The sequence below is a fragment of the Miniopterus schreibersii genome (assembly GCF_964146895.1).
Source record: "Miniopterus schreibersii genome assembly, chromosome: 7".
In the NCBI taxonomy this organism is placed as follows: Eukaryota; Metazoa; Chordata; class Mammalia; order Chiroptera; family Miniopteridae; genus Miniopterus; species Miniopterus schreibersii.
The window spans coordinates 64,839,843-64,864,444 of record NC_138108.1 but is presented as its reverse complement, the minus strand read 5'-3'; the positions used below and the strand labels follow the sequence as shown (position 1 = coordinate 64,864,444).

Below are 24,602 nucleotides of genomic sequence, written 5' to 3'. Positions count from 1 at the left end.
TATAGATCACTTTTGGAGCATTTAAATCATAAATAGGAAGGGAAAAACATCTCTAAGTTTTCTTAGAATCATAAGGGGGTTTATGTATATGCATCTACTTCAATCACTTGAACACTCAAAGTTAATACTAAAGTGAGGTGCACTATCACACACACACCCACACACACACTTTTATGTTTCTCTTCTTCTCTCTTTTCATCCTGTCTTCTCACAATAAATTTAAAATACCCTAAACCTATTTCCTAATGTCTGCTATGTCTGAGTGTGGGTCGATGTTTAGAAATGTCTTCCTCTGCCAGAAAACAGAAAACCATCGTGGAGTTTTATTTCTTCTTAATCTTGCCAAATGAAATCGGCTTTGCTTAACAGTTGTTGATTTTCCCCTGGATGACAAGCTGCGTTTCTCTGAGGAGCCCGTGATGACCATTCCAACTTGAGTTCCAGGCCTGGATGGCCCCCCAGAGCCCCAGCTGCTTAAGCTTCGGGGTTTGGAACACAATCTGTCTTTGTAATGCGGCTTGTCCCAATAGAGTGTTAAAATGATGACTATGTTTATATGTATATGTTCATGCTGTTTTACTGTTACGTTTTCATGTTGCTGACGCTGATTATATTTTAAACTAATGCAATTTTATTGTACTTTTGCCCTGAAGCTATTTAAACCAGGCATACAATTGGGGGAATCTAATAAATAAATAAATGCTGAGCCCTGGAGGAAATGTGGCAACTGACGGTGGAATGTATCTCAATATTTAAATGAATTCCCTGTGACTAAATATTTGCAGTTAAAAGACTAGCAACTGTACAGAGGCAGAATTTTTTTTTCCTCCTAAAGTTAAAAATTGTGAAAACCGGGATTGCAAAAATTATATTTATACTATGCTTTTTTAATAGTCAGAATACATTTTGTTTTATAAGAAATGTTAAAGCCCTCCTGAGATAATAGCTAATGATGGTACTGCAAATGTAATGAATTATTTAAATTGTAAGACCAATCTGAGGGGGAAAAACTTCACAAAATTGTTTTAACAGAGTTTGTACTTTAACTTATTCATTGCAAAATGCCTTGAAAAGTAAAAAGCACTATGTATTGCATGTGCACCAAGCTTCCTGCAATAACCACCATGTGTCAGTCCTTGCTTGGTCCCTAGCTTTTCAGTGTCACCAGGTATGAATAATTCCCACAGCTGTTCATTCCAGATTTCTAGAACGAATGGTTTATTTCTTCTCCTGCCCTGTAACTACTGAGAATATAGGTTTGGCAGCATATCAATCAATAGTTATTTCATTTACCATCAGGGTATGGACATTACTTGGCCTGCCTCAGTCTCAGGGGACCCTTAACATTCCCCAAAGGAAGTCAGGGCTACCCCTGGTCTCCAGAAATCCTTAGGCGAGAGGCGCTTATTGCACCTGCCTAGCCCTTGAGCTGCCTGGCTAAAGCCCGTGTCGGGGTCAGCGGGGCTGTACTGTCCTGCTCCCCTGCATGTGACACAGGACAGATTCCCTGGGGCTGCTTCTCTTTAATGGTGTTACAATGTCGGCGGCAAATGGACAAGAAAATCCAGCCTGGGGCCTCCTTCTTAAATCAACTTGCTCTCACCCCATTGGACCTTGGACTGTGTACAGGTCGTCTTGATTTTAGATGCCACATCTCTTGGGTATTATTCTCACTGCCCCTCCCTTCTCCCACCCCAACACACTTCCAATGGCATGTTTTTGTGTGTGTTTTATCACCTATTCCAACAAATTCTTTTTATCCCCATAGGTTGCCCCCAGTGGAGGTTATCCTGATAAAAAGTTGTACGGGACTATCAACACCATTTATCAGTACATGGGACTTAATGGCAAATTTAATAATAAAACAGAGACAAGATTTCAAATGGTTAATGTTTACTATCTGGATCAGTTAGAAGAGCTGAATGGAAGGATGTGGAAAATAATATGTGGATACTTAAGTACAGATTAATTATATTAAGACGAAAATGTTTTTAGTGCTAAAGACACATAGACATGTAGACACTCGAAAAATATATTGAAAAATAGTTTCAATTTAGCACACTAAATATCCTCCTGTACGTTAAAGTATTGAAGTGAAAACTATGGAACAAATAAAACATTGTTTTTAGTTCACTGAAATTTAGGTTTTGATATCTGGGACTCTACCATTCAGAATTCAATGTTCCATGGGAATGATGAAATTCTATAATACCTAAATACAAGTGAGCAGAATGTATTAATCTGTTGAATTGGCTAAAATTGAGAAATCTGTTTTTCTCTTTAATGTTCAAATTAAGCAATCTCCTTAACAGATATGTTAGATTCAAATATTAAGTAAAAGATATTCCAATGTGGATGTATTTCATATTTGGAATTTATTTCTTGGCTTAGCAATATGCCTAGCTCACAGTAGGCATCAAAAATTTATTGGGGGGACAATTGAAAATATATTATTTAATTTGATATTTTAAAATAATGTAGGGCATTATTATATAGAAAGAATATGTACGAGCATATACATATGGGCTATATATATATTTAAAGGAGGGCCAAAGAGTATCATTTAAAGATTATTAACAGTTTATTTCTTCATTCTTTGGCCTTTTCTTCTCCCCAGTATTTTTTAACTTTGTATCATAATAAATCAGATGGTCTATGAAACAAGGGCATCTAGGATTTTAACTCCTTTAGAATGTGTCTCTCTGTACTTGTTTTTAAAATAAGGGGTCAGCAAGCTAAGACCTGCACACTAATTCTGGCCCACTGCCTTTCTTATAAATAAAATTTTATTGGAACGCAGTCATAATCATTTGAAGATATACAGTCTATGGCTTTTTTTCGTGCTAACAGTGGAATTGGGTAGATGCAACAGGCAAAGGCTAAACAATTTATTGTCTGACCCATCAAAGAAGAGATTTGCCGATCCCTGCGTAAAATGGCCTAAATTCTGTTTATGATTCACAGAACATCTGATTCAAGTGCATACGTGTCAACCAGAGCAACATGCTGTGGGGAAAGGTTCTGATATGAGCGACTCTTCCTTCCAGGCAGGCCCTGGTGGTTTAAATGGATTATTTAATGCACCAGAGTTATATGGGGGGAGGTTTGGGATGCAGATAATAACAACCAATAAATGGTGCGCAAAGGCCAACAGAGAACCAAAATGAATCCCCCAGCAAAAGCGGGACGGATCTCGTCGGTACATCACAGTAACATAATATCTACGCGAAAATTCAGCTGATACTTCACAAAAATGAGGAAACAAAGGCTGACAGTTCAAACAAGCTCTGAAAGAATCCAACTACTGCCCAGTTTTCCCCCCATTGCTTATTTCTTCACTCTCACAAAAGCATGGGCAAGACTCAGCTATTGATAAGTGAATGAATTATTTCGTAGGTTATCCATGCCCTTTGTCTCTCTTCTGGTTATTTGTTTATTTTCTGCTAAATGTCTAAAGTCCTACCATTTTACCAGTCACTAACGGCAACTAGACAATGAGGAAGCAGAACTTAGAGACCACGGGAATTAATTTCCTCTTGCCATTATCTTTCAACTTTATTAAAAAAGCAGAAAACAGACTGAGGTTCTTCATTAAAATTAGGTCTTTTTTTTTTATTTTTTTTACCTACTAACTTTAGTTATCAAGTGTTTTTGTGTTTTTTTTTAATAAAACAAGAGATGTTACTCTATTTAGGGTCAAGTTTCATAATTGTCATCCTAATAGAAAAGCTAAATTTATCTAGAAGTAAGTGTGGAACTATTACTAATTTTCTATGTAGTAAAGATGAGACTAATTGGTGTCTTTCCTCTTGCTTTAATGAGCCATTTCCTAATATTTCATTTTAAATATTTGTAATTATATTTATCTGATTCCTTTTAATTTTCCTGATAATCGCATTGCTAGAAACAAAATCTCAAAAAAAGTTTTGTTTTCTTTCATTTTCTTTTCTCTTGATGTGAAAGTTGTTTGCAGTATTAAGGTTTAAATTACCTTTAAGGAGCTACTTTTGTCCTGGAAAACAAGAAAAAAAAAAGGGCTTCCTCTGGATAAACTCCATTAATAATTAACATTGTTTTGATATCTTGGTATTAACATTTCCTAAGGAAAATAAATCAATCAGTGAGAGAATAAACTTAAGCCAGACAATTTATATCTCATTGAAAATAGATATTATGCTTCTCTAAAACTAGATGGAGTTTAAATTTGTTTTGAATAATGTTTTATCAGAAAACAATCCATATTTATATTTAAAAATTAGGACAGAAGATTATATGATTTTTCTGAGTCCATAATACAATTTGCTAATTTCCCTAAATTTGAAGCCAATAGTTTATCATAAATAAAATTGAGTGGCTGAGAAATAATAGCAGTTGGTTTTTTATTGTGTATCTTAGCAAATATGAATTGAAAGCATCTTCAGAATATTTTCATGAAAGAAAGACAAAACAGAAAACTGGGTTTGACTGTCCAGTATTTATTGCTATGTGGTTAGGATTAAACTGAGCTGCTAAAAAATACGATGGTTCAGCTGAGATGAGATATGACATAGACTGGAAGTCAAGAGATGGTTTAAATTTCCATTCTCTCCATGCTGAAACGTGTAACCTAAGTTTTCAGCTACACATCAAATTTTGATACCTACGCTTCTCTGAGTGGATTCAACCTCCCTAGGTAAGCTGTTGTCTCTGTTTGTTTGACAAGACTGTCAGACCTTACAGATTTTCCACAAAAAAATTGGCAGAATTATTAGGTTCTAAAATCCCTCCTGAAGATGATTTATGGATCAAAGGTCTCAGTCTCAACATCTCTAACACAAAACTTTATCAGCACCTTCCAGGATGCAGCATGTTTTTGTTACATAAGGATAATTTTACCTATCTCTTTTACTCATCTGCACCATAAAAGAACTAAACTAAATGATCTTTAAATTTTCTTCCACTTTCTTAAATTTTTTGGAGTCTATGAGGTACAATTTTTATGGCAGACAAGTATAATATTTGGGTAACTGAAGAGATTTTCTGAGTGAGGATGACCACAGCTATCCTAACAACAAAGTTCCAGAATCCAACTTATCAAGGAGAAATGTGGGAGGGAAAAGAAAAGAGACAGGAAAGAAATGAGCAGTGCCCTTTGGGAAACGCCATTAATGCTCTGTAATAAGTAGAAAAAATCTTTCTTTTCCCCCCTTCAAGGAAAACTGACTATGCAATTGAGAACAAGGTAGCAAATAGTTGGGAATCATGTAAATATTAATTCATAGAGAATTAGGAAAAAAAAAAGAGAGTAAACTCAATAGCTGCAAAAGCAGATATCCGGATGTAGAAATAAAGAGCAGACATCCTTAGTTTGGAATGCCAATTGTGTGATCTTAGTCAAGGATTTTAACTTAATCCTTACTGTGAGGATTGAGTGGAATAACAAATGTAAAGTGCCTGGCAATTAACTAGTCACCAACATAGGTTAACTCCCCTTTCCCTCCCAATATTATCACTAATGGAACCTACTCAGAAACCTTTACTGTTAAATAATGGGTACAAAAATGAATGCAACTTTTCCTATCTTTCTGGATATACTATCTACTGGGAAGAAAAAAATGTAAACAAAAAAATATTAAATCTTGAACCGAAATTGCCAATATTTATTGGATATATGAAAGAAATTACATTGTATTAATAAAATGTACATAACTAGATTAGTGTACCTAGGAGGTCTTGTACATCTTCATGAAAATAAACTCCAGGATTTGAATGTAAAGTAAAAAAACAGATAAAAATTACAGGGGTTGAACTCTGTGAGTAAAATCATTTTATTGGTCAAGGGATAGACTTTTTTACTCAATAATTATTTACTGAGCATTCACTGTGCATCAAACATTGGACTTGACTATGAAAATACAAAGGTAAGATAAAGTCGTTCTAGTTTCCTTCTTAAATTTGGGGACAAGGAAGTAGTGAGGTGATAAAATAAATGAATGAACGATGATTGGATGAAGACAGAGCTCAAAGAAAAGTGGAAATTTCCAAAGTAGAAGCAAAGGTAAACAGTAAAAGCAGAATGGGAGCATGTGTGAGTGTGCATATTAATAACGTTATACATTTAACTGCCTAATGGATTTGGGAAGTTCTTAAAATTATTCATAATAGATCAAAACTGAAGGCCAATACATATTTAATTGTAAATTTTCATTTAATTTGTATTCACAATTTTAATAAGAGATCACATATGTTTCAGCATCACCTCATTCATGTACTTAGTGCAGTAAACATTCCCTTTTTAGACAGCCAAACAAAAGATATTAAAGACAGTGACCATAAATCTTTACTTTCTTCAAAGCAAAGAAAAATCCAATTCTTTGAGAGATATTTATGTTATGTTTAGAATAAATTACAAAATTTAGGCAATATCTATTCTCCTGAGAAAACCTGTCTCCTCCATCAAGTCCATGCTGAAACTATTTGCTATACATTTTTACAACAATTTCAGAATGAAATTGATCAGAGGGAATAACTGTCTAATGATACTGAAAATTCTCATATGTTTACTTCAGAAATGCTTATTCTTTGGATGAAATATGGCTGAGACTGTTCCCAAAGAGCACAGGAATGAAAGTTTACATAAGTCAAATGAATTAAACTGTCAACAATGAGATAAGATTAATTCTATGTAATTGTATTTTATAGATATGACATATGTCCAGAGGGGTTTTTTTAATAATTCAGCCAGTGACTTAAAGACTTGTAAGAAAAGAATAAACTCTCATTCTAACTTTATTCCTACAAGTAAAATCATTTTTTTACAAAACTTTTCAATACTTAAACAGCCAGTACTGAGGCTGTCGAGGAAGTTCCCTCACACCAAATTTTTGAGGGTCCAGTCTCACTTATTTTCCCACTTGGAAAAACTATTAACCCAGTAGACTTATAATGGGTCACTATAGAAATATGTACCAATCAAAGGATTCAGAACCAAAAGGAAACTAGAGCTAAATTAATGAGAAAAAGACATTTAAACAAGGAAGAAATAAAGCTGCAGTAGATTGTCTTTCTATTCACTGTTGCTTATAGCGCATGTGCACACATGCAAAAGTAATTATGAAAACACAACACTTTAAAAAAAAGTTTTTATTGATTTCAGATAAAGGAAGGGAGAAGGAGAGAGAGAGAGAAACATCAATGATGAGAGTCATTGATCAGCTGCATCCTGCACGCCCCCTACTGGGGATCGAGCCCCACAACCCAGGCATGTGCCCTGACCGGGAATTGAAATGTGACCTCCTGTCCATGGGTTGAAGTTCAACCACTGACCCATGCTGGCCAGGCTAAAATATATCACATTCTAAAGATACTGTTTGTTTTGACTAGTAAGGGAGTTTGTAAATGAAAGGAAAGAGCAGCACAACATTAAGAGGAAACTATGAGAATAAATTAATCTAAGAGGGAACTTTTCCATTTATTAATCATATTGATAATGAAAAAAGTGATGATCACTGTAGAAATCCTATTTTGAAAGTGGGTTCAGAGAGAATATAAATTAAACTTAAATTCCGAAATTTTCTGAAATTGGGATTATATATGGAACGTTCCATTTCCTGGTTTCTCCTGCTCGCTTACTGATAAAAGTTAATTCAAGAGTATTTCTACCTTTTTGAAAACAATTTGAGTTGGGGAAACTACACCGCATGCTCTGCTTGCCCAGGCAGCGTAAAGCAGGGTGCTGAGCAGTTGTGTGGTGGGTCTGATCAGGGTTGACAGCCCGTCAGAATGCTCTGCTCTTCCTTCCCCAGCAGGCTGGGGGCTCACTCACACAACTAATTGCATCGTTTCCACTTTACCTTGGCAAGGGCCTCACAAACCCTGCAGGTACAAAATGACTTTTTTATCAGCTTTAACAAGTCTCTGTGTCATAGCTATTTTGCAACTTTTATGTCAGAATATGTAATCAAAATAATGATGGATAAAAGTATTTAAATATTTTTAAAAAATATTCTGGATTGTCTCGCACCAAAGTCATCACAGATTGTTACTGTTCTTCAATTACATAACCTGTATTTACCCAGTATATGGTATTTGATTAGGGAATCCTAGTACAGTTTATAATCTGATAAATATAAATTAGTTCAGGAAGTTCCAATCATCCTTTGCTTGAAACATATCCAAGAATCATGTAGATTATCTGGATCATTTCCTTGGTGTATTACCATAATCATATAAAAATGTATGGCATTCACAATGACAGTATATCATTTACAGTGATCTATTAGTGGTGAAGTCCTCTAAAGATGAAGGCCATTAACATTAAATAGTCACTGATTCTATAATAATTCAAATCCCAAAAGGGGGTGTGCCACCCTCTTTGGATACTCATGAGGCTAAAGCAATCTCTCCAAAACTTCTTAATGTGCATTGAGCATTTTAACGTAGAGGTAAATAGACATTGAAGAGACGGATGGGATTTTAATTCTGAGATGAAACTAAATTAACTTTGGGGCGATTTATCTTTTACTGCATATTATGGGGCAGTGCCAGCAGGCCACAGATGCACACTTTGTGAGGAGCCTTGGAAGACATCTGTGAGGCAGGGGAAATGCGGTTTATATTCAAAACGTAATTTAGCAGTGAAGTGTCAATTGCACCCCAGATGAATGTTTCTAATATACAAAGAAAAAGAGAAAATATATTTTTGTACACTTTTTCTTTTTTCATGCTAGATTATTGATAAGCAAAACGGTCTAGTTCAGATATACAAGTGAATCAAATAAATTGAGAGAGAAAAGGGTACAAGAGTGAGAGAGAGAGAGAGAGAAGACAGAAGGAATCATGTCAGAGAAAATACATTAGAAACTCTTTATTTTATAGGTTGTCACATATTTACAAAAGGCAGATATATCTCCATGGAAAACACTTTGAAAATGATACCTTTCTTCTGATCACATAGTATATGGTTGCCCTAACTCTAACACAAATAAATCATTTATTGTTTGTCTGTTTGCGGGCTAGAAATTTAAAACTGAGCAGGGACCGTGCTTTTTCACCCTTGTATCTATCCTTTCGGTCCAAGCACAGTACCTGACACATAAAAAATCCTCAATAAAGTATTTGTGGGCTAAATGAAAGAATGAATAACATTCTACGTAAAAGTGTTACCGATTGTATAAATGTTTGACAGTCTAATAACTTTTTCTGTTATATTTCCAACTTGATTTCTAATTTATTAATTTTCCCTTATTATTCCTCACATTTTGCAAATGACAAGACCCAGGGATATGCTGAGAGCCACGGTCATGACAACCTCCCTCACTGTGCTTGCTTTCCCCAAAGTCCCTCAGTTGCACTATATCACCTTTTAATCGGGGATGATTTCAAACCTTAAGAAAACAAACTTGGTGTGGAAACAAAAGAAAAATTATGTCTTTCTTGTTTTCTTTTTTTCCTTTTGGGATGGATTTGGGGTTTGGCCATTTAGAAGTTGGAGGGGGGTTAAATTGTAGAAAGTAAAGCATTTAATGAAAGTAGAAAGCAAAGACCACAAAAGAAGGTATCACAGTAAAAGGAGGTACGAAGCTGAGAAACCAGAGAAAGAGTGAAAGTAAAGAGATCAGAAAATTACAGTTTCACGTATATATATTTTCTCTGATGAGCAATGCATTTTTAACTGATATTCACTCTGACATATTCCAAATATTATATAACAACTTAAAAAGAGATTTCATAGATTCACAAAATTACTAACCTTCTTTGGTGCAATTGATCTGGGTTTCATCACTGAAGTCTCCACAGTCATTGTCGCCATCACAGGCCCAATGGCCTGGGATACATCTGCCACTGGAACATCTGAACTGATTATCAAAGCAAGAGTGAACACAGCCAATTTCATCACTCCCGTCCCCACAGTCATCATCTGGAAAGAAGCATCAACATAAACATAGTGAAAACTGATCCAGGGAGAAATGTTTTCTTATGAAATATCTAACTGCTTTTTTCTCTCAGAGTTTTCTTTTATTATTGAAAAAGGAATGCCAAATCAGTCATCAGCATTTACCACAAACAGTGGGAAAATTACTTTTTTCTGTTGCTTCACTTCTGATTTGATACAACTACTAAACTAAGAGAAAAAATATCCTGACTTTGAATATTGAGGCTAAATTTCTATTTCACTCGGAACCGACTAACCACTGAATGAATAGGTCTATGCAGCATGAAATAATTATGAAATGGGAGGACAATGGTGACTGTAGGAATCTCATGAAATGCTATGGCTAGTAACATAATTATTATGGAAAAGTATTCTTTTGACTACAATATCCATGACCCAGAATACATAACTATATCTTTCATTCAGTCCCTCATTCCCCATTCTCCAACTGAGGGCCGCTATGTACCCGTCTCCCACTGGCTCCTAAGTATGCATTCATACTGGGAAATTGTACACTATCATTAGCAATGATTTATATTCTTTATTAACAACTATCGCAGAAGCAAAGGGAAGGAAATATAAAGTGAAAACAGGTTACATTGAAATCAATGGCTGAGAATACATAGGTTTATATCTAATTCACTTATTTGTATTTGGTATAATTTAGCATAATAATCCAATTGAGTATAAGGAAAAAAACATCATTTGAACATAGAAAGCAAGGTGACAGAATTGAGACCATCTGGATAACAACATAATAGTTTATGAACTACTCCATCCTGGGTTATAGAGCATTTTTCATAACTACTTTGGGGAACCTGAACTGTCCAGGTCATTTCCTCAATTGTCCCCTTTTAACTTCATGTTTGTAGACTTAGACTGTGTCCAGCATAATATCTGAAAACAAATGCCTATCATAGCCCCACGGGACAGATATTGAAGTCCATTATCCTTAATGCTAATCCCTATCTCTGTGCCAGCGGCCCCCTCACCACTTGTTCCAGCCATGGGGCTTGGCTCCGCAAGCCTCGCCGCAAACCACCTTGGAAGGAGGCAAAGCAGCGCAGCCAGCCGGGCCCCAATCAAATCAGCCCAGTACAGTGAGCATTTGGTACTTGCCAGAGTCGCAGTGCCATTTGCTGCTAATGCACCTTCCGCTTCTGCATATAAATTGAGTTAGTGGCTCACAAGTTGGGAATTCTGTGAAAGATATAAAAACATTCAATAGGAAAGATGCTATTGACTGTGTTTGACTTAATTTATATCTCATTTGATAATTTAATCCGAGCTCCACTCCTGTCTTCCATAAAAGGCACAGAGGAAACATTAGATAAACACATATAGTGACAGTAACTTCTTGAGGACATAACATACACATACTTTTAATATCTTTTAAATGAGTACCTTCCAGTGACTGAACACCAAGGAGAATCATCTGACGAATGACTGTTTAGATTCATTATACTGCAAGTAAAATGAGCACATGTGGACTCTGCACGCAGGGACTCCATTTCCTCTCAAAGAGCAACAGCTGGATGCAGCTCTATGCTCTCCTGCTACAAAGTCATGCGTGTGTTTTAAAAGAAAATGGACTTCGCGCCGGCCAGCGTGGCTCAGTGGTTGAGCATTGACCTGTGAACCAGGAGGTCACGGTTTGATTCCCGGTCAGGGCACATGCTCAGGTTGGGACCTCGATCCCCAGTAGGGGGGATGCAGGAGGCAGCCGATCAATGGCTCTCTCTCATCATTGATGTTTCTCTCTCTCTCTTCCTCCCTTCCTCTCTCTGAGATCAATAAACACATAATTAAAATAATAAAGAAAGAAAAGAGTACTTTTCCGAATACAGAGAGCCAAAGTAGGAAAGTTAGATCTAACTTTATGAGAGATGTCAACGTCATGAGTTGAAAATAACAAAACAAAACAAAAGCAACTCAATAAAATTAGTTTAGTTATCATATAATTAAAAGATTAAATGTCATGATTACCAAAGGCATGTCTTGAGTGTGAATTTTAAAATAAATTTAACTTCTTGACCACCAAAAAATGTGATTAGAGCCTATGATTCAAAGGCAGAAGGAAGAAAGAGGCAATCGCTGATATATAGAGATAGAGGCTGTATCAGACTGTCCATATGGCAACCCAGCAAATATTCTGACATGTAAAAGAGTACTCGAAAGAAAAGTGAAAATGCCCAAGGAGTGATTTAATCAATACTTCTAACAGAGTTATCTTTTGTTACCTGTCAAGATAATGAAAACTTATGTTTATGTTTCAAGAATCAGCACGAATGTTGTCAAAATATGTTTTCTTCCTTAGATAAGTGTATTTAGTGTTTAGAAGCTGAACAGCAGACGTGAATCAGGGACTCTAGACAAAGTATCAGTACAAGTTACGGTTCAAATGAATAAACAACTAAATGCAGACTCTAAGATATGATGAGATCTATGTTTTTTTAAAATACCCTTACCTCTTTTTGGATCTATAACAGGTTAATACACATTTTTAAATCTCTCTTCTGGAAACTTAGAAGCATTCTAATGAACATCACAAACTTTATAAGAAAAAAAAAGAATCGCCCCAGCATTAGGAAATTTCTGATATTTCACTAAATGAGCATAGAGCAAATTACTGAAAAGAACAAACACATTGATTGAAGGGGCACAGGTAAGGGAGTAAGGTTACTGATGTTTCACCTCTGTTAGGAAATTTTCCTTTGTGACCTTTAAGATGTTTGTTTCTATTTATTAGACTGTAAGTCTAACCCCCACCCCCCAAAATCTGGAAATTAGCTCCCAAAAGGTGAAAAACCCCCACACAAACCTATAAAATGAATAATTTAAAATCCAGTGTATCTTCAATCTCTAAAAAATGAGTCAAAGTCGTTCTACCCCCAGTGACCACGAGATACATAGATGCTTATAACCTGTATGTGTTCTTAAACAATTTCATTTCTGATTTATTTATTTTCTTACATCGTACTTAGTTACATCGTTTCTCTTCGTAACCTTGTTGTCTGAATTAGTTTATAGCACCAAAAGCAAATTATATAAAGAAAGAAACTTAGGAGCTAGAAGGAGCATAGAGCGAATCACTAAAAAGAACAAGCATATTAATTGAAGGAACGTGTAAGGGAGGAAGGCTGCTAAGGTTTCATCTGTTTCTTTATCAAAGCAGTGTGACCTTGGATAAATCGCACAGCTTCTCTGGTCACAGATTCTTGGTTTGTAATATGATCTCTCAGGTCTTGTAATTTCAAAGGATCAAGAAAACAGAAAAACATCATTGAAAAATGCACAACAGCTGGAAAGCCTTCAGTGCAGCAGAAACACAGGGCTCACCACCTGAATAACTCCTGGGATGATCACAGCATTCCGATAAAACAAAACAACTGAATTTCAGAAAAACAAAATAACCTGTATGTAAAGAAATGTTAAAATTATCTTTGGCTTTTCTCTGCTTAATAGTGGGGTCAAATGTGCCATACTCTTTACAAAGAGTTCCATCAAAAAATTTAATATAGGGTCTCTCCTTTTTCAGTGATGTTGGACAATCCCGTACTCATAATTCCTCCATATCCTATCACTAATACCTGATGGGGATAGGAAAATGATGTCTAATGACAATATACTTTTCCACTAAAAATAAAACAAAACCAAAGTTCTCAAAGTAAATTTAACATCATCTTTGTCCTTCTATATTATCTTTAATTTAAAAGTTGAAAATAGTATCTAAATATTTCAGGATCTTTCTGGATACTTGTTCAAACAAAATACTATGATGCATTTTTGTACAGTATTTGACAAAGGCTTTAATGTTACAAATATTTTGTTTCTTGATTTTTCGTAAATATAATTTAACTTTGGATCTTCCTCAGGACCCAAATTGCAGGGTGCTTGAAAATAATACCTGATCAACTCTGAAAAAGAGAAAAATTATGAGGCAAAGTGGCTTACGTTTTTTTTAAGTGGCTTACATTTTATCACATTACAATTACAGCAAGAAAATGATATTTTATTTCTGTAGTTACTTCAACCTCATAGAATATTTATTATGAATTAATGGACTGTTAAAAAAATCTTCTATTGTTGCAGGTAGTATGCTCAATTTATCTATTATATCCTTCACTTAAAATTTATTGCCAGGTTATATGTATGCTATTATGTAAATTACAGCCATCTTCTCTCTTTCTCAAGGGCAATCACGGTTGGTATAGTACTTATGTTTATCCGGTATACAAAGCTTAGAGGAATGTTTCCCAGGGAGGTAGTTTTCAGATCCAATTTCTGTGTCTTTCCTGTCTCAGGTCTTTCAAGTCCTAGGAATTTTCTTCTTCCTCCTTGACCACAAAATGGATATTTCTAAGTAACATGTTACTGAGTCTCAAAATACAGTTGTAATAGTTTTGTCTGAGAGTATTAGGTCACATCTTATATATATATATATGAATTTGACCTTCATGATTAAATATGTAGAAAATGTATAGAAGATTCAAGTTAAAATCAATGTCAAGGTAAGAACATTATAAGGGTTGAGGGTTAGAAAAGTGTTATCTAAACCTGAAAGACTGTTATATTACTTATTGAGTATGAGGTACTAGTCTAGCCATATATAAACATTACCTATATTCTAACCGACAGCCAGCCCTGCAACTGTTATCGCTAACCCCAATTTGCAGAAGAAAACCGTGTAATTTGCCTGAGGATACATTGCATAACCAGTAAGTGTCAGAGTGAAATCTGAATGATTTCAAAATACATAATTTTTTCATTAATAATGCCAATGCCTTAAAAAAAAAAAAAAAGCATAGCATAGAAAATTTGGGGGGAAAATGAAAAATGTAATCCTTCTTTCTGTGACTTTTGCCTTCCATTAAACTCTAATTCTGATTTTTACCTATTCCATATATAATTAAGTATAGTTATGGAAAATAATGCATTCTAAAATTGCACAGATTATTAGGAATATATCCTTTGAGTAAATATATATAACATTTCTTGATACTGATAATAGTTGTGGCTGCTAATATTTGGTACTTACACAGCACACACTTAAAAAAATCCTATAGAATTAATATATTTTGAAGGAAATCATAAGAGAACAGTTTATCATAAACTGTCTTCATTTTTCTGATCTTTCATTGTTGTTACATGAGATCTCATTTTATATATCACGTGTGATGTTTATATAAAGAACACAGGCTTTGTTAATAGGCAAGCCTAAGTAATATCCTGGCTTTATCACTAATTAATTTGTCACCTTGGGCAGTCGCTAAACATTCTTAGCCCCAGGTTCTTACACTTTAAAAGAGAATGAAAGACAAGTTCAAACTTTTATCCATTCAAAGTATTTTGAGAACTTTATACCAGAGTTCTAAGTCCTAGAGGCACATCACTTAATGAATGAATGAACGAATGAATAGTGTTAAGCACTGGGAACACAATGTTCAATACTCATTTCTCAGAGTGTTTACAATCTGGTAGGAAAAAGCATTTATAATATAATTAAATAAGTGACTTCAATAAATCTCTATAAATATTATGATATATGCAGTATAAGATTTTATTGAAAAAAACAACAGAAGTATCTAATCTTAGATATTGCACCCCAGAGGAAGTGATATGCAAGCTGATATAAATGATATATTCAAGTTAAATCAGATAAACAGAAGGGGAAAGAGTGTTTTTAGAATATTCCAGAAAGATATTTATTCCAGAAATATTCCAGAGTTTACACCAGAACTCTGGTATAAAGTTCTCAAAATATTTTTAATGTATAAAAGTGTTATATACCCTTCAAAAATCAGGATTATAAAATGTTTGAGAAATTGCAAGAATTTTAGAATGGTTGCAATAAGGTATAAAATAGAAGTAGTAAACTTTTTGGAAATTATCACTATTATATATAACAAATAATCACTATTATAAATTATATATAACAAAACCTTGAAATTAAAAAAAAAAAAAATCAAAAAACCGAAAGCACCCCATGTAGAATGAGAGAAATAGAAGAGTTAGGAAAAAAAAAAAAATTGAGTAGTTCTAGCAATATGGCAGACAAATGAGAAATGCTAGATAAAGTAACATTTTTACCCTTTAAAATTAGTACATTATTAATAAGAGTAATTTTTATCAAATTGCTTATACCAATTGACTTTTAGTGCAAATGTTATTTTGGGATTCCTTGTCCCCAGGTCTATGGTTGATTTCCATTTACAGTTTTGAGATAAATATGTTTCATAAATATATCTCATGTATAACTAGATATATAACACATAGATTTTACACATATCATCTCATCTTATCCTGATTTGCATGTATAAATATGTATATATAACACATTATATATAAGTATATATGTATATACATATATATCTTTCGAAAATTGATGAGGAAATCAATGCTGCTGAAGTGTCTAAAGAATTCATGTTTACTCTTGAAAGAAATTTAAAGTGATACATTTCTGTTAGCACCATAGGGGCAGTTAGGATGATTATTGCACAGTTGCAGGTGAGACAGCAAATTCTTCTAGTAGTGCAGAGCTCTAGACATGAGGCAGAAGCAAAAGAATCGGAGGGAGGAGGTTTGTAACAGAGAGATTAGGTAAGAAGTTAAATTGGAGGCAGGGACTAAATAATACGTATTAGGAGAGTGTTTTACAAACCTGGATGCATATTAGAATCACCTGAACAGACTTGAAAAATACCTATACCTGAGTCTCTATGATAATTCAATTGGTGGTATGGATAATAAAGTTCCCAGGTGTTGTGGGTTGGATTGTATGTATCAAGAAGATATGTCTTAACCCTGGTACCTGTGAATGTGAGCTGATTTAGACAAAGGGTGTTTGGATATGTAATTAAGGATCTTGAGATGAGATAACCCTGGATTAAGGGTGGGCCCTAAATCTAATGAACTTGACCTTATAAAATAAAGAAGAGGGGATTTGATAAAGACACCGGGAAGAAAGACAGAGATAAGAGTTTGAAGTCATGATGCCACTGGCAAGGAGCGCCAGAAGCCAACAGAAGCTGAAGAGTCACAGGAAGGTTCTCTCCTAGAGCTTTCAGAGGAAGCCCTGCTGACAGCTTGACTTTGGATTTCTGGCCTCCAGATATGTGAGAGTAAAATTTCATTGTTTTAAGCCGCCACGTTTGTGGCATTTTGTTGCAGCAGTCTAAGAAATATTAATTTGTAGGAAATTTTGAAATCACAGAGTTTAAATTATGTGGTCTTGTTTTAAGGTAAGAGCCGCATGAGGTACTTTTCCCAAAATACAGATTCTTGACCTCTAAGACCTGAATGGGAATCTTTGGGGGGAGGAGCATTGGAACCTGGTCATCTTTATTAGCAACAAGCACATCAGGCAATTCCTATCCTCAGGCAAGAGGTTAGGGAAATACTGAGTTAGATCAAGGAACTAAAAGCTGTTTTTAATCATTTCTGCCATTGCTTTCAATATACTTCGCTAAGGTTTGCTTAACTTCCCACTTTTCTGCAGACAAAACCTAATTAATCAAGTATGTACAAAAACTCTCTGTAAGGAGACAAATGCAAAAGTATGGCACATACCAATAAGAATACTAAACTTAACAGTAGCCTTTATACCATTTTTATATAAAAATAATAATAATTTTTCAATATAAAGGTATGGAAAAAGAATAGAACAAGACAATCTGGAATAAAAAGCATAAATCTAAAAGACAGAGGCAGGAAAAATAGCTTCTCAATTTCTTTGGTTTACATCATTTTATTAAAAAAAAATTGTCATATTGGAGAGTGAAAAACAAACAAGTTTGAGAGAAAATTAAAGCTCTAAATCAATGTAAAGGAAAAAATAATCTTCATAGTGAGACAACTTATTAAACAAGTAATAAAGTATCAACCATTTTTGATCTCTGAATATTGACAGTCATTTTGGAATAAGTGGAAGGAAGATAAGATGAGTGAAAATTGGAAAAAGGTAAGTAATATTGCCCTAATTTCAAAAATGAGGGAAATTTTGGAAACTGTGGAGAATTGAAATTTAGGTATATCTCTGACAATGACTCTAGGATAAACTTGTTAAAACATTGTCAGCGTTTATAAATACAGCTTGCTTATAAATAAAATAAAAACAAGACATGCCAAACTAACTTCACTTTTTTTGCTGATGCAGTGTTTAGATAAGTATATATCATGAAAATGCAATGAAAGAGTGTACCTGTGTTTTAGCAACATTTTTTGAGAAATCTTATGATAAACAAACAAAAAAAATGTATGGGACATGATAGTAAACTTAGGTGGATGAGTAGTTGGTTCAAAACTGTATCCACAATTCTAATTTTTGGATCAGTTTTCCCTGAGAAGAATGTCTTTACTTGCTAACTAAAAGGTTGAATACTTTGTGACCACAGCTTGTCTAGAAAGAGTTTTAGGGTGCCGTGAAGACAACCAGCCTGCAACAACACATTCAGAACACTATCCATCTGTCCCTCAACCACTAATCCTTTTATCTTCTTACCCAATTATTTAAGGACAATGTTTATATATGAAGGGTCAGCATCCAGTTTCTATACTATTGTTTTGCTGTGACAGAGAAGGTATCTCTGTAGCTCTGAGACTGATTCCCGGTAATGCAGCTACTCAATGGGGCTTCCCTGTTGGCACTCGAAGACCACAGGCCCTTCCTTTCCACTGGAGAACAAGGGAAAATAGAGTTGGGTGAGGGACCTCCAACCTAGATTCTTAGGTGCAGTTTTTCTGCTGCTCTTAGAGATGCCTGTTGGGGGTGATGGAGTTGTAAATTCAGAGAGAGGTTCAGAGATGCTGCTTTTATTACCCTCATTTGTCCTAAGGGCCCTGGCTTCATGTGACTGTCATTCCTCCAGACCTCCACCGAGCCTTGATGTTCTTTCTGCACAGAAAAATACACTTTACAAAATTTGGCTATATTTTAGAAACAAGTATCAAAAAACTAAATTTTGCAATGTGTTCATAACCAGTGGTGTATGGAAGGTGTGGTGTACTAGTTGGCAAGAGATGTTTAAATTTTCAAGGATTCTATGAGTCAGTTGTTAAGCATACAGCCATTATTAAAAAATAAATTATATAAATTTACAATCAAATAAATCATGTTGAAAATAAGGGCAATAAATCCTCTAGGTTCATGATTTCCGAATCATTTAGCTTTTGCAGGTATGGATGTGTATTGTATCTGTGTTGTGGAAATGTAGTATACTGGTAGGCACATCTTTCCCAGCTCACAGTCAGAGAGTCAAGTTGGCAACTTGATATTGGCCGTGATGGGATTATTTGCACCCTAAAAATAGCCAAACGCTAGATCAGGGCTCCTCCCCACCAGGAGATGTAAAAGGATTTATCAACATACCAAAAACTGAAACTAATTATAGGTGTATGTGCATTTAGATGACATAGTCATGGCTATGTATAAGAACATTGTTTATCTTTCTTACCACAGTATTCATGGCTCCCAAACGAAGTCAAACTGAAATGGATGAGGTTTAGTTTCAAGCATATCTGAATTTGAAGCCTGACCCTGCTATTTATTAACCTTGTGATCTTGAGTTAGTAGTTAAATGTCTCTAAGTTTTGATTCCCTTATCTGTAAAATGTGGATAGTAATATGTTGCTCATAGATTTGTCATAAAGATGCAATAAAGAAATAAGGGTATGGGTGGAACGGGTCATTGGGGAAAAAAAGGGACACCTGTAATATTTTAAACAATAATAAAATTTTAAAAAATAAAATAATAAAAAATAAATAAATAAATAAATAGGTAAACAAATAAACAAAACAAAAAAGAAAAAAAAGAAATAAGGGTATGGATCCCCTCCAGCCCATCTTTTCCTCATCTCATGAAAGGGATGTAAGTTTGCTGATATGATTATTTTGATGATTATTGAAATTTTAAGGATTCCCCCTCCTTTAATTAAAAAAAAATCATTAAAATAAAGAAAAAGGTCTTATTCTAGATTTATTACTAAAAATAAGACAGATCAAATACCTAATCAAAGTTCTCTAACAAGTTCATTATTTATTTTCTTACTTTATATTGTTTTTATGGCATTTCTTATCTGAATTATGAGTCTGATTCCAGGGTTTTTCTGTATTTAATATTTTGAGGTTATTCATTACCTTTCTGGTATATCCTGGATGGAGATGCTGAGAACAGGAAGGAAGTAAAGTTTTCCTAAGAAAACAGAGCCACCTAGAAGCAGACCAAGCTATTTTTTGGACCACATGATTAGAATGGATTTGGAAAGGAGAGAGGATATACTGTTCAACCCCCTTTGTTGGCCAGGCTTTGGAAATTCTACATGAAAAATGTACAATTGAATTTTAAAGATGGTGGAACAGTAGGAAGCTACACTTACCTCATCCCATGACCACATCAAAATTACAGCTAAATTATAGAACAATAAACCTGGATAACCACCTGCAGACTAGCTGAACAGAAGTCCTATATCTAAGGATATACAGAAGAAGCCACACTGAGACTGGTAGGAGGGACAGAAAGTCAAAACCGGCTCCACACCCACATGTGGTGATTGAGAATCCGGAGGGATATCTCAGCTGCAGAAGTGCCCCCTGTAGAGTGAGGGGTCTCAACCTCATGCCAGGATTCCTAGCTGGGAGCACCAGTGCCAGGAAGAGAGGCCTGCATAGTATCTGGCTGTGAAAATCAGTAGACTTCTTGCATCTAGGTGTTAACAAAAGGCTGGTAAAAAAAAACTGCCATCCCTTTTAAAGAGCCAATGCACAAAATCTCGCTCACAGGCACTCATCCTGGCCTCTAGCAGAAAGATGGCAGCTCAGAGGGTGCTAGAGTCATGCATGAGAAGACTGAGTTGTGTGGCTTCAGGTATCACCTCACAACTGTCAGAATGGCACCACCAACAAATCAACAAACGACTTGTGCTGGTGAGGGTGTGGAGAAAGGGGAGCCCTGGTACACTGCTGGTGGGAATGCAGACTGGTGCAGCCACTATGGAAAACAGTATGGAGTTTCCTCAAAATATTAAAAATGAAGCTGCCTTTTGACAAAGTGATTCCACTTCTAGGAATATATCTTAAGAAACCTGAAATACTAATCAGAAAGAATATATGCACCCCTATGTTCATAGCAGCGCAATTCACAATAGCTAAGATCTGGAAACAGTCCAAGTGCCCATCAGTAGATGAGTGGATAGAAAAGCTGTGGGACATTTACACCATGGAATACTACACAGCTGTAAAGAAGAAGGATCTCACACCATTTAGGACAGCATGGAGGGACCAGGGGAATATTATGCTAATAAACCAGGAAGAGGAAGACAAATATCACATGATCTCACTTATATGTGGAATCTAAAGAACATAATAAACTGATGAACAAAATAGATTTAGTGACACTGAAGCATGGAACAGACTGATGAATCTCAGAGGGAAGGTAGGGATAGGTGGGGGTGGGTGGGAAGAGATTAACCAAATAATTTATATGTATATATGCATAACCCATGGACACAGACAATAGTTTGGTGAAGGACTTGGGTGGGGGGCTGGTGTGGGGTGAAGGGGTCAATGAGGAAAAAAGGGGACATCTGTAATACTTTCACCAATTAAAAAAAAAGTTAAAACTAAAAGATTAATAAAAGCCAAAAATAAAAAAATAAACAATGTCAAATTCTACTACTTAATTTATATACTTATTCAGATGTTATAAAGCCAAAGGTCTAGAAGGACTTAATAGTCTCATATAAGACTATTTTTAATTAAAAGATATAGTTAAAAAAGAGAATGCATTCCCTAAATAAAGCCATTTAAATTGTGATGTTAAAAAAAACCTGTTTCAGCCTGGCCGGGTGTGGCTCAGCGATTGAGCATTGGCCTAGGATACAGGCGACTGGGGTTCGATTCCCCGTGAGGCACATGCCCAGGTTGTGGGCTTGATTCCCAGTCGGGGGCATGCAGGCGGCAGCTGATCAGTGACTCTCTCATCACTGATGATTCTCTCTCTCTCTCTCCCTCTCCTTTCCTCTCTCTGAAATCAATAAAGATATATTTAAAAAACAAAAACAAAAAAAACCCTGTTTCAAACTGTTAAAAGTATTATGAGGTTAAACTATTAAAAATGTATACTCAATTGAGTCATTTTTAATAAGTGTCCTAAGCATGTGCAATACATGTTTCACCATAGTTATTTTAAAAATCCATAGCTATGCCCGAAATGAAGCAGACATCTAAGAAAATCTGGTTCATTCTCTTACCATACTTCACTATACATTACTGTGACAAATGATCAGAAATTATGCTGATATTTATTGTTTTCAAAACTAGAAGGATCAAAGGAAAGAGACTAGGAATTTTACCATTAGCAAAATTTCTTAAACTAATAATTTGTCCTTCAGCATCATAGATACATAGGGATGAAACATATGGCTTACCAGCTTTGTAACCCCAGCCTATATTGTTTATTGCTACAAGAATATAACATCTGCATGATAACAGGAAAGGTATCTTCCTCATTTTCTCTACATGTCACTCAGTGAGATACTCAGTTTGAAAATTTTAATCATATTGACGAAAGATTAATAATTATCATTAGATAATGTCATGTTTGCTTTATAATAACCACTTCCTAATCAAATCTGCTATATTTGGATCCATTTACTTTAGCCGAGGAAATGGTACTGCCCCATGAGTAGGATATATTCTGAAGTTATCATGAAAAAACACACATAGGCCCAAAAGCCTTTGCTGACTTACATTTATAAAGAATTGACTAGCCTTTTAGGAGAGATAATACTGATACGATCTATCTGACCCAGTCTCCACTAACACCATGGTTCACTCACACTTACCACAAGATGCCATTTCATCTGTCTGGTCACCACAGTCATCTTCCCTGTCGCACAGCCATGCCCTGGGAATGCAGCGCCCATTTCCACAAGAAAACTGGTCGACCTGGCATGTTCTGGCTATGATGATCAATTAATTTACAGAGAATAAATTTAAACACCTTTTAAACAACATTAAAGATAAAAGAAATCACTCAATATCTCTTTTACATATCAGATATTATATTACTCTACTGGATAAAATATTTTGTGCCCTAGCTGGTTTTTCTCAGTGGTCAGAACGTTGGATTGAAGGGTCCCAGGTTTGATTCCAGCCAAGGGCATGTGCCTCAGTTGCAGGCTCAGTCCCCAGCCCCCGTCAGGGCAAGTGCAAGAGGCAAACAATAGATGTGTCTCACATCGATGTTTCTCTCTCTCTCTGTCTCTCCCTTCCACTCTCTCTGAAAAGCAATAGAAAGACATCCCTGGGTGAGGATATAATATATATATATATATATATATATATATATATATATATATATATATATAATATATTTAAAGTAAATTTTAATTTAATTTATGACAATGCCAGCTTGCTTTTCTTCTCTAAAGTTCACATGCCCAACCAACTAAGGCACACAGGCCAGGGCCACGCTTTCTTTTTATTAGACCGGAGAAAGGAGAGTGAAATCTTGAGAATAGTGTACTTAGACTTAGTAGTATTTGGGTTAGATGAAGATAGGACAGATGAGGAACACTTAGGGTATGAGCTTTTGTGTCTATGAGAGCGGAACATTATTTAGGTTATATGTACATTGCCTCATATTTCCTGGCTTGAGAATCATAGAATGTGTTTCTTTTGCTTCAAAACACACTGTGAACTTGGGTACTAATTATTGGTATAAAGTAGAATGGTTCAAAGCCAAGTCATCCAAACACACTAAAATGTGTTTCCATAAATCTGGTTTTCAGAGGTCATTTAAAATAATTTCTTAAAATTTATACACTATTTCCTTTTAAGTAAAGTATACTTGCAATCTACAGAAGTATATCCTTTGTTATTGAATACTTAAAAGATTACTCGAGAAAAACAAATAAAAAAATTACTGGCTTGCCCTGGCCAGTGCGGCTCAGTTGGTTGAGCACTGTTCCATGCACCAGAACGCTGACAGTTCAATTCCCAGTTAGAGCACCTGCCAGGGTTTTGGCTCCGTCCCCAGTAGGGTCATGTGCAGGAAGCAGCCAATGATCGATGTTTCTCTTTTATCGCTGTTTATCTCTCTCCCACTGCTTTCCTTTCTCTCTAAAAATCAATAAAAACATAATTTAAAAAAATGACTGCCTTTATTTGATGTACTAGATTGTATATGTCACTTCTATTCTGTGTTTATACTTAGGAATACTGGGAAAATACATTACAATATATTTTGCTTTGCTTATGTGGGTAAGGGTCCTGAGTCAAAATATTTTATGTGACATCATATTTTTTCCTTTTTACATATTGATTGTTTTGTATCAATATATTTTTATTTTTATTATTTTTAAAAATATATCTTTATTGATTTCAGAGAGAGGGAGGGAGAGGGAGAGAGACAGTTGAAACATCAATGATGAGAGAGTCCTCATTGATCAGCTGCCTCGTGCACACCCCTGGCTGGGGATGGAACCCTCAACCCGGGCATGTGCCCTGACTGGGAATCGAACCATGATCTCCCGGGTCCTAGGTTGATGTTCAACCGCTGAGCCACACCTGGCAGGTCTGTTATCAATATATTTTTAGCATCCCAACAAACATGTATGCTTCTAAAGTTTGCAGTGTTGAATTTCAAGTAGGATTAAATATTTCTACGTCATCTCATTTGGCTAATTCTGC

At 35.3% G+C, this 24,602-nt stretch overlaps 1 protein-coding gene across 1 annotated transcript in view; it reads right to left on the bottom strand.

The window, feature by feature from the left end:
- The window catches only part of LRP1B (LDL receptor related protein 1B), a 1,542,074-nt gene that overhangs the window by 583,704 nt on the left and 933,768 nt on the right, over window positions 1–24,602 (bottom strand). Inside the window, exons 18-20 of the mRNA XM_081143443.1 lie at window positions 22,754–22,870; window positions 11,033–11,113; window positions 9,731–9,898 (exon numbers count right to left, since the gene is read on the bottom strand). Of these exons, the coding sequence (XP_080999569.1) occupies window positions 9,731–9,898; window positions 11,033–11,113; window positions 22,754–22,870 (366 nt within the window). The remainder of the gene's footprint in view (window positions 1–9,730; window positions 9,899–11,032; window positions 11,114–22,753; window positions 22,871–24,602) is intronic.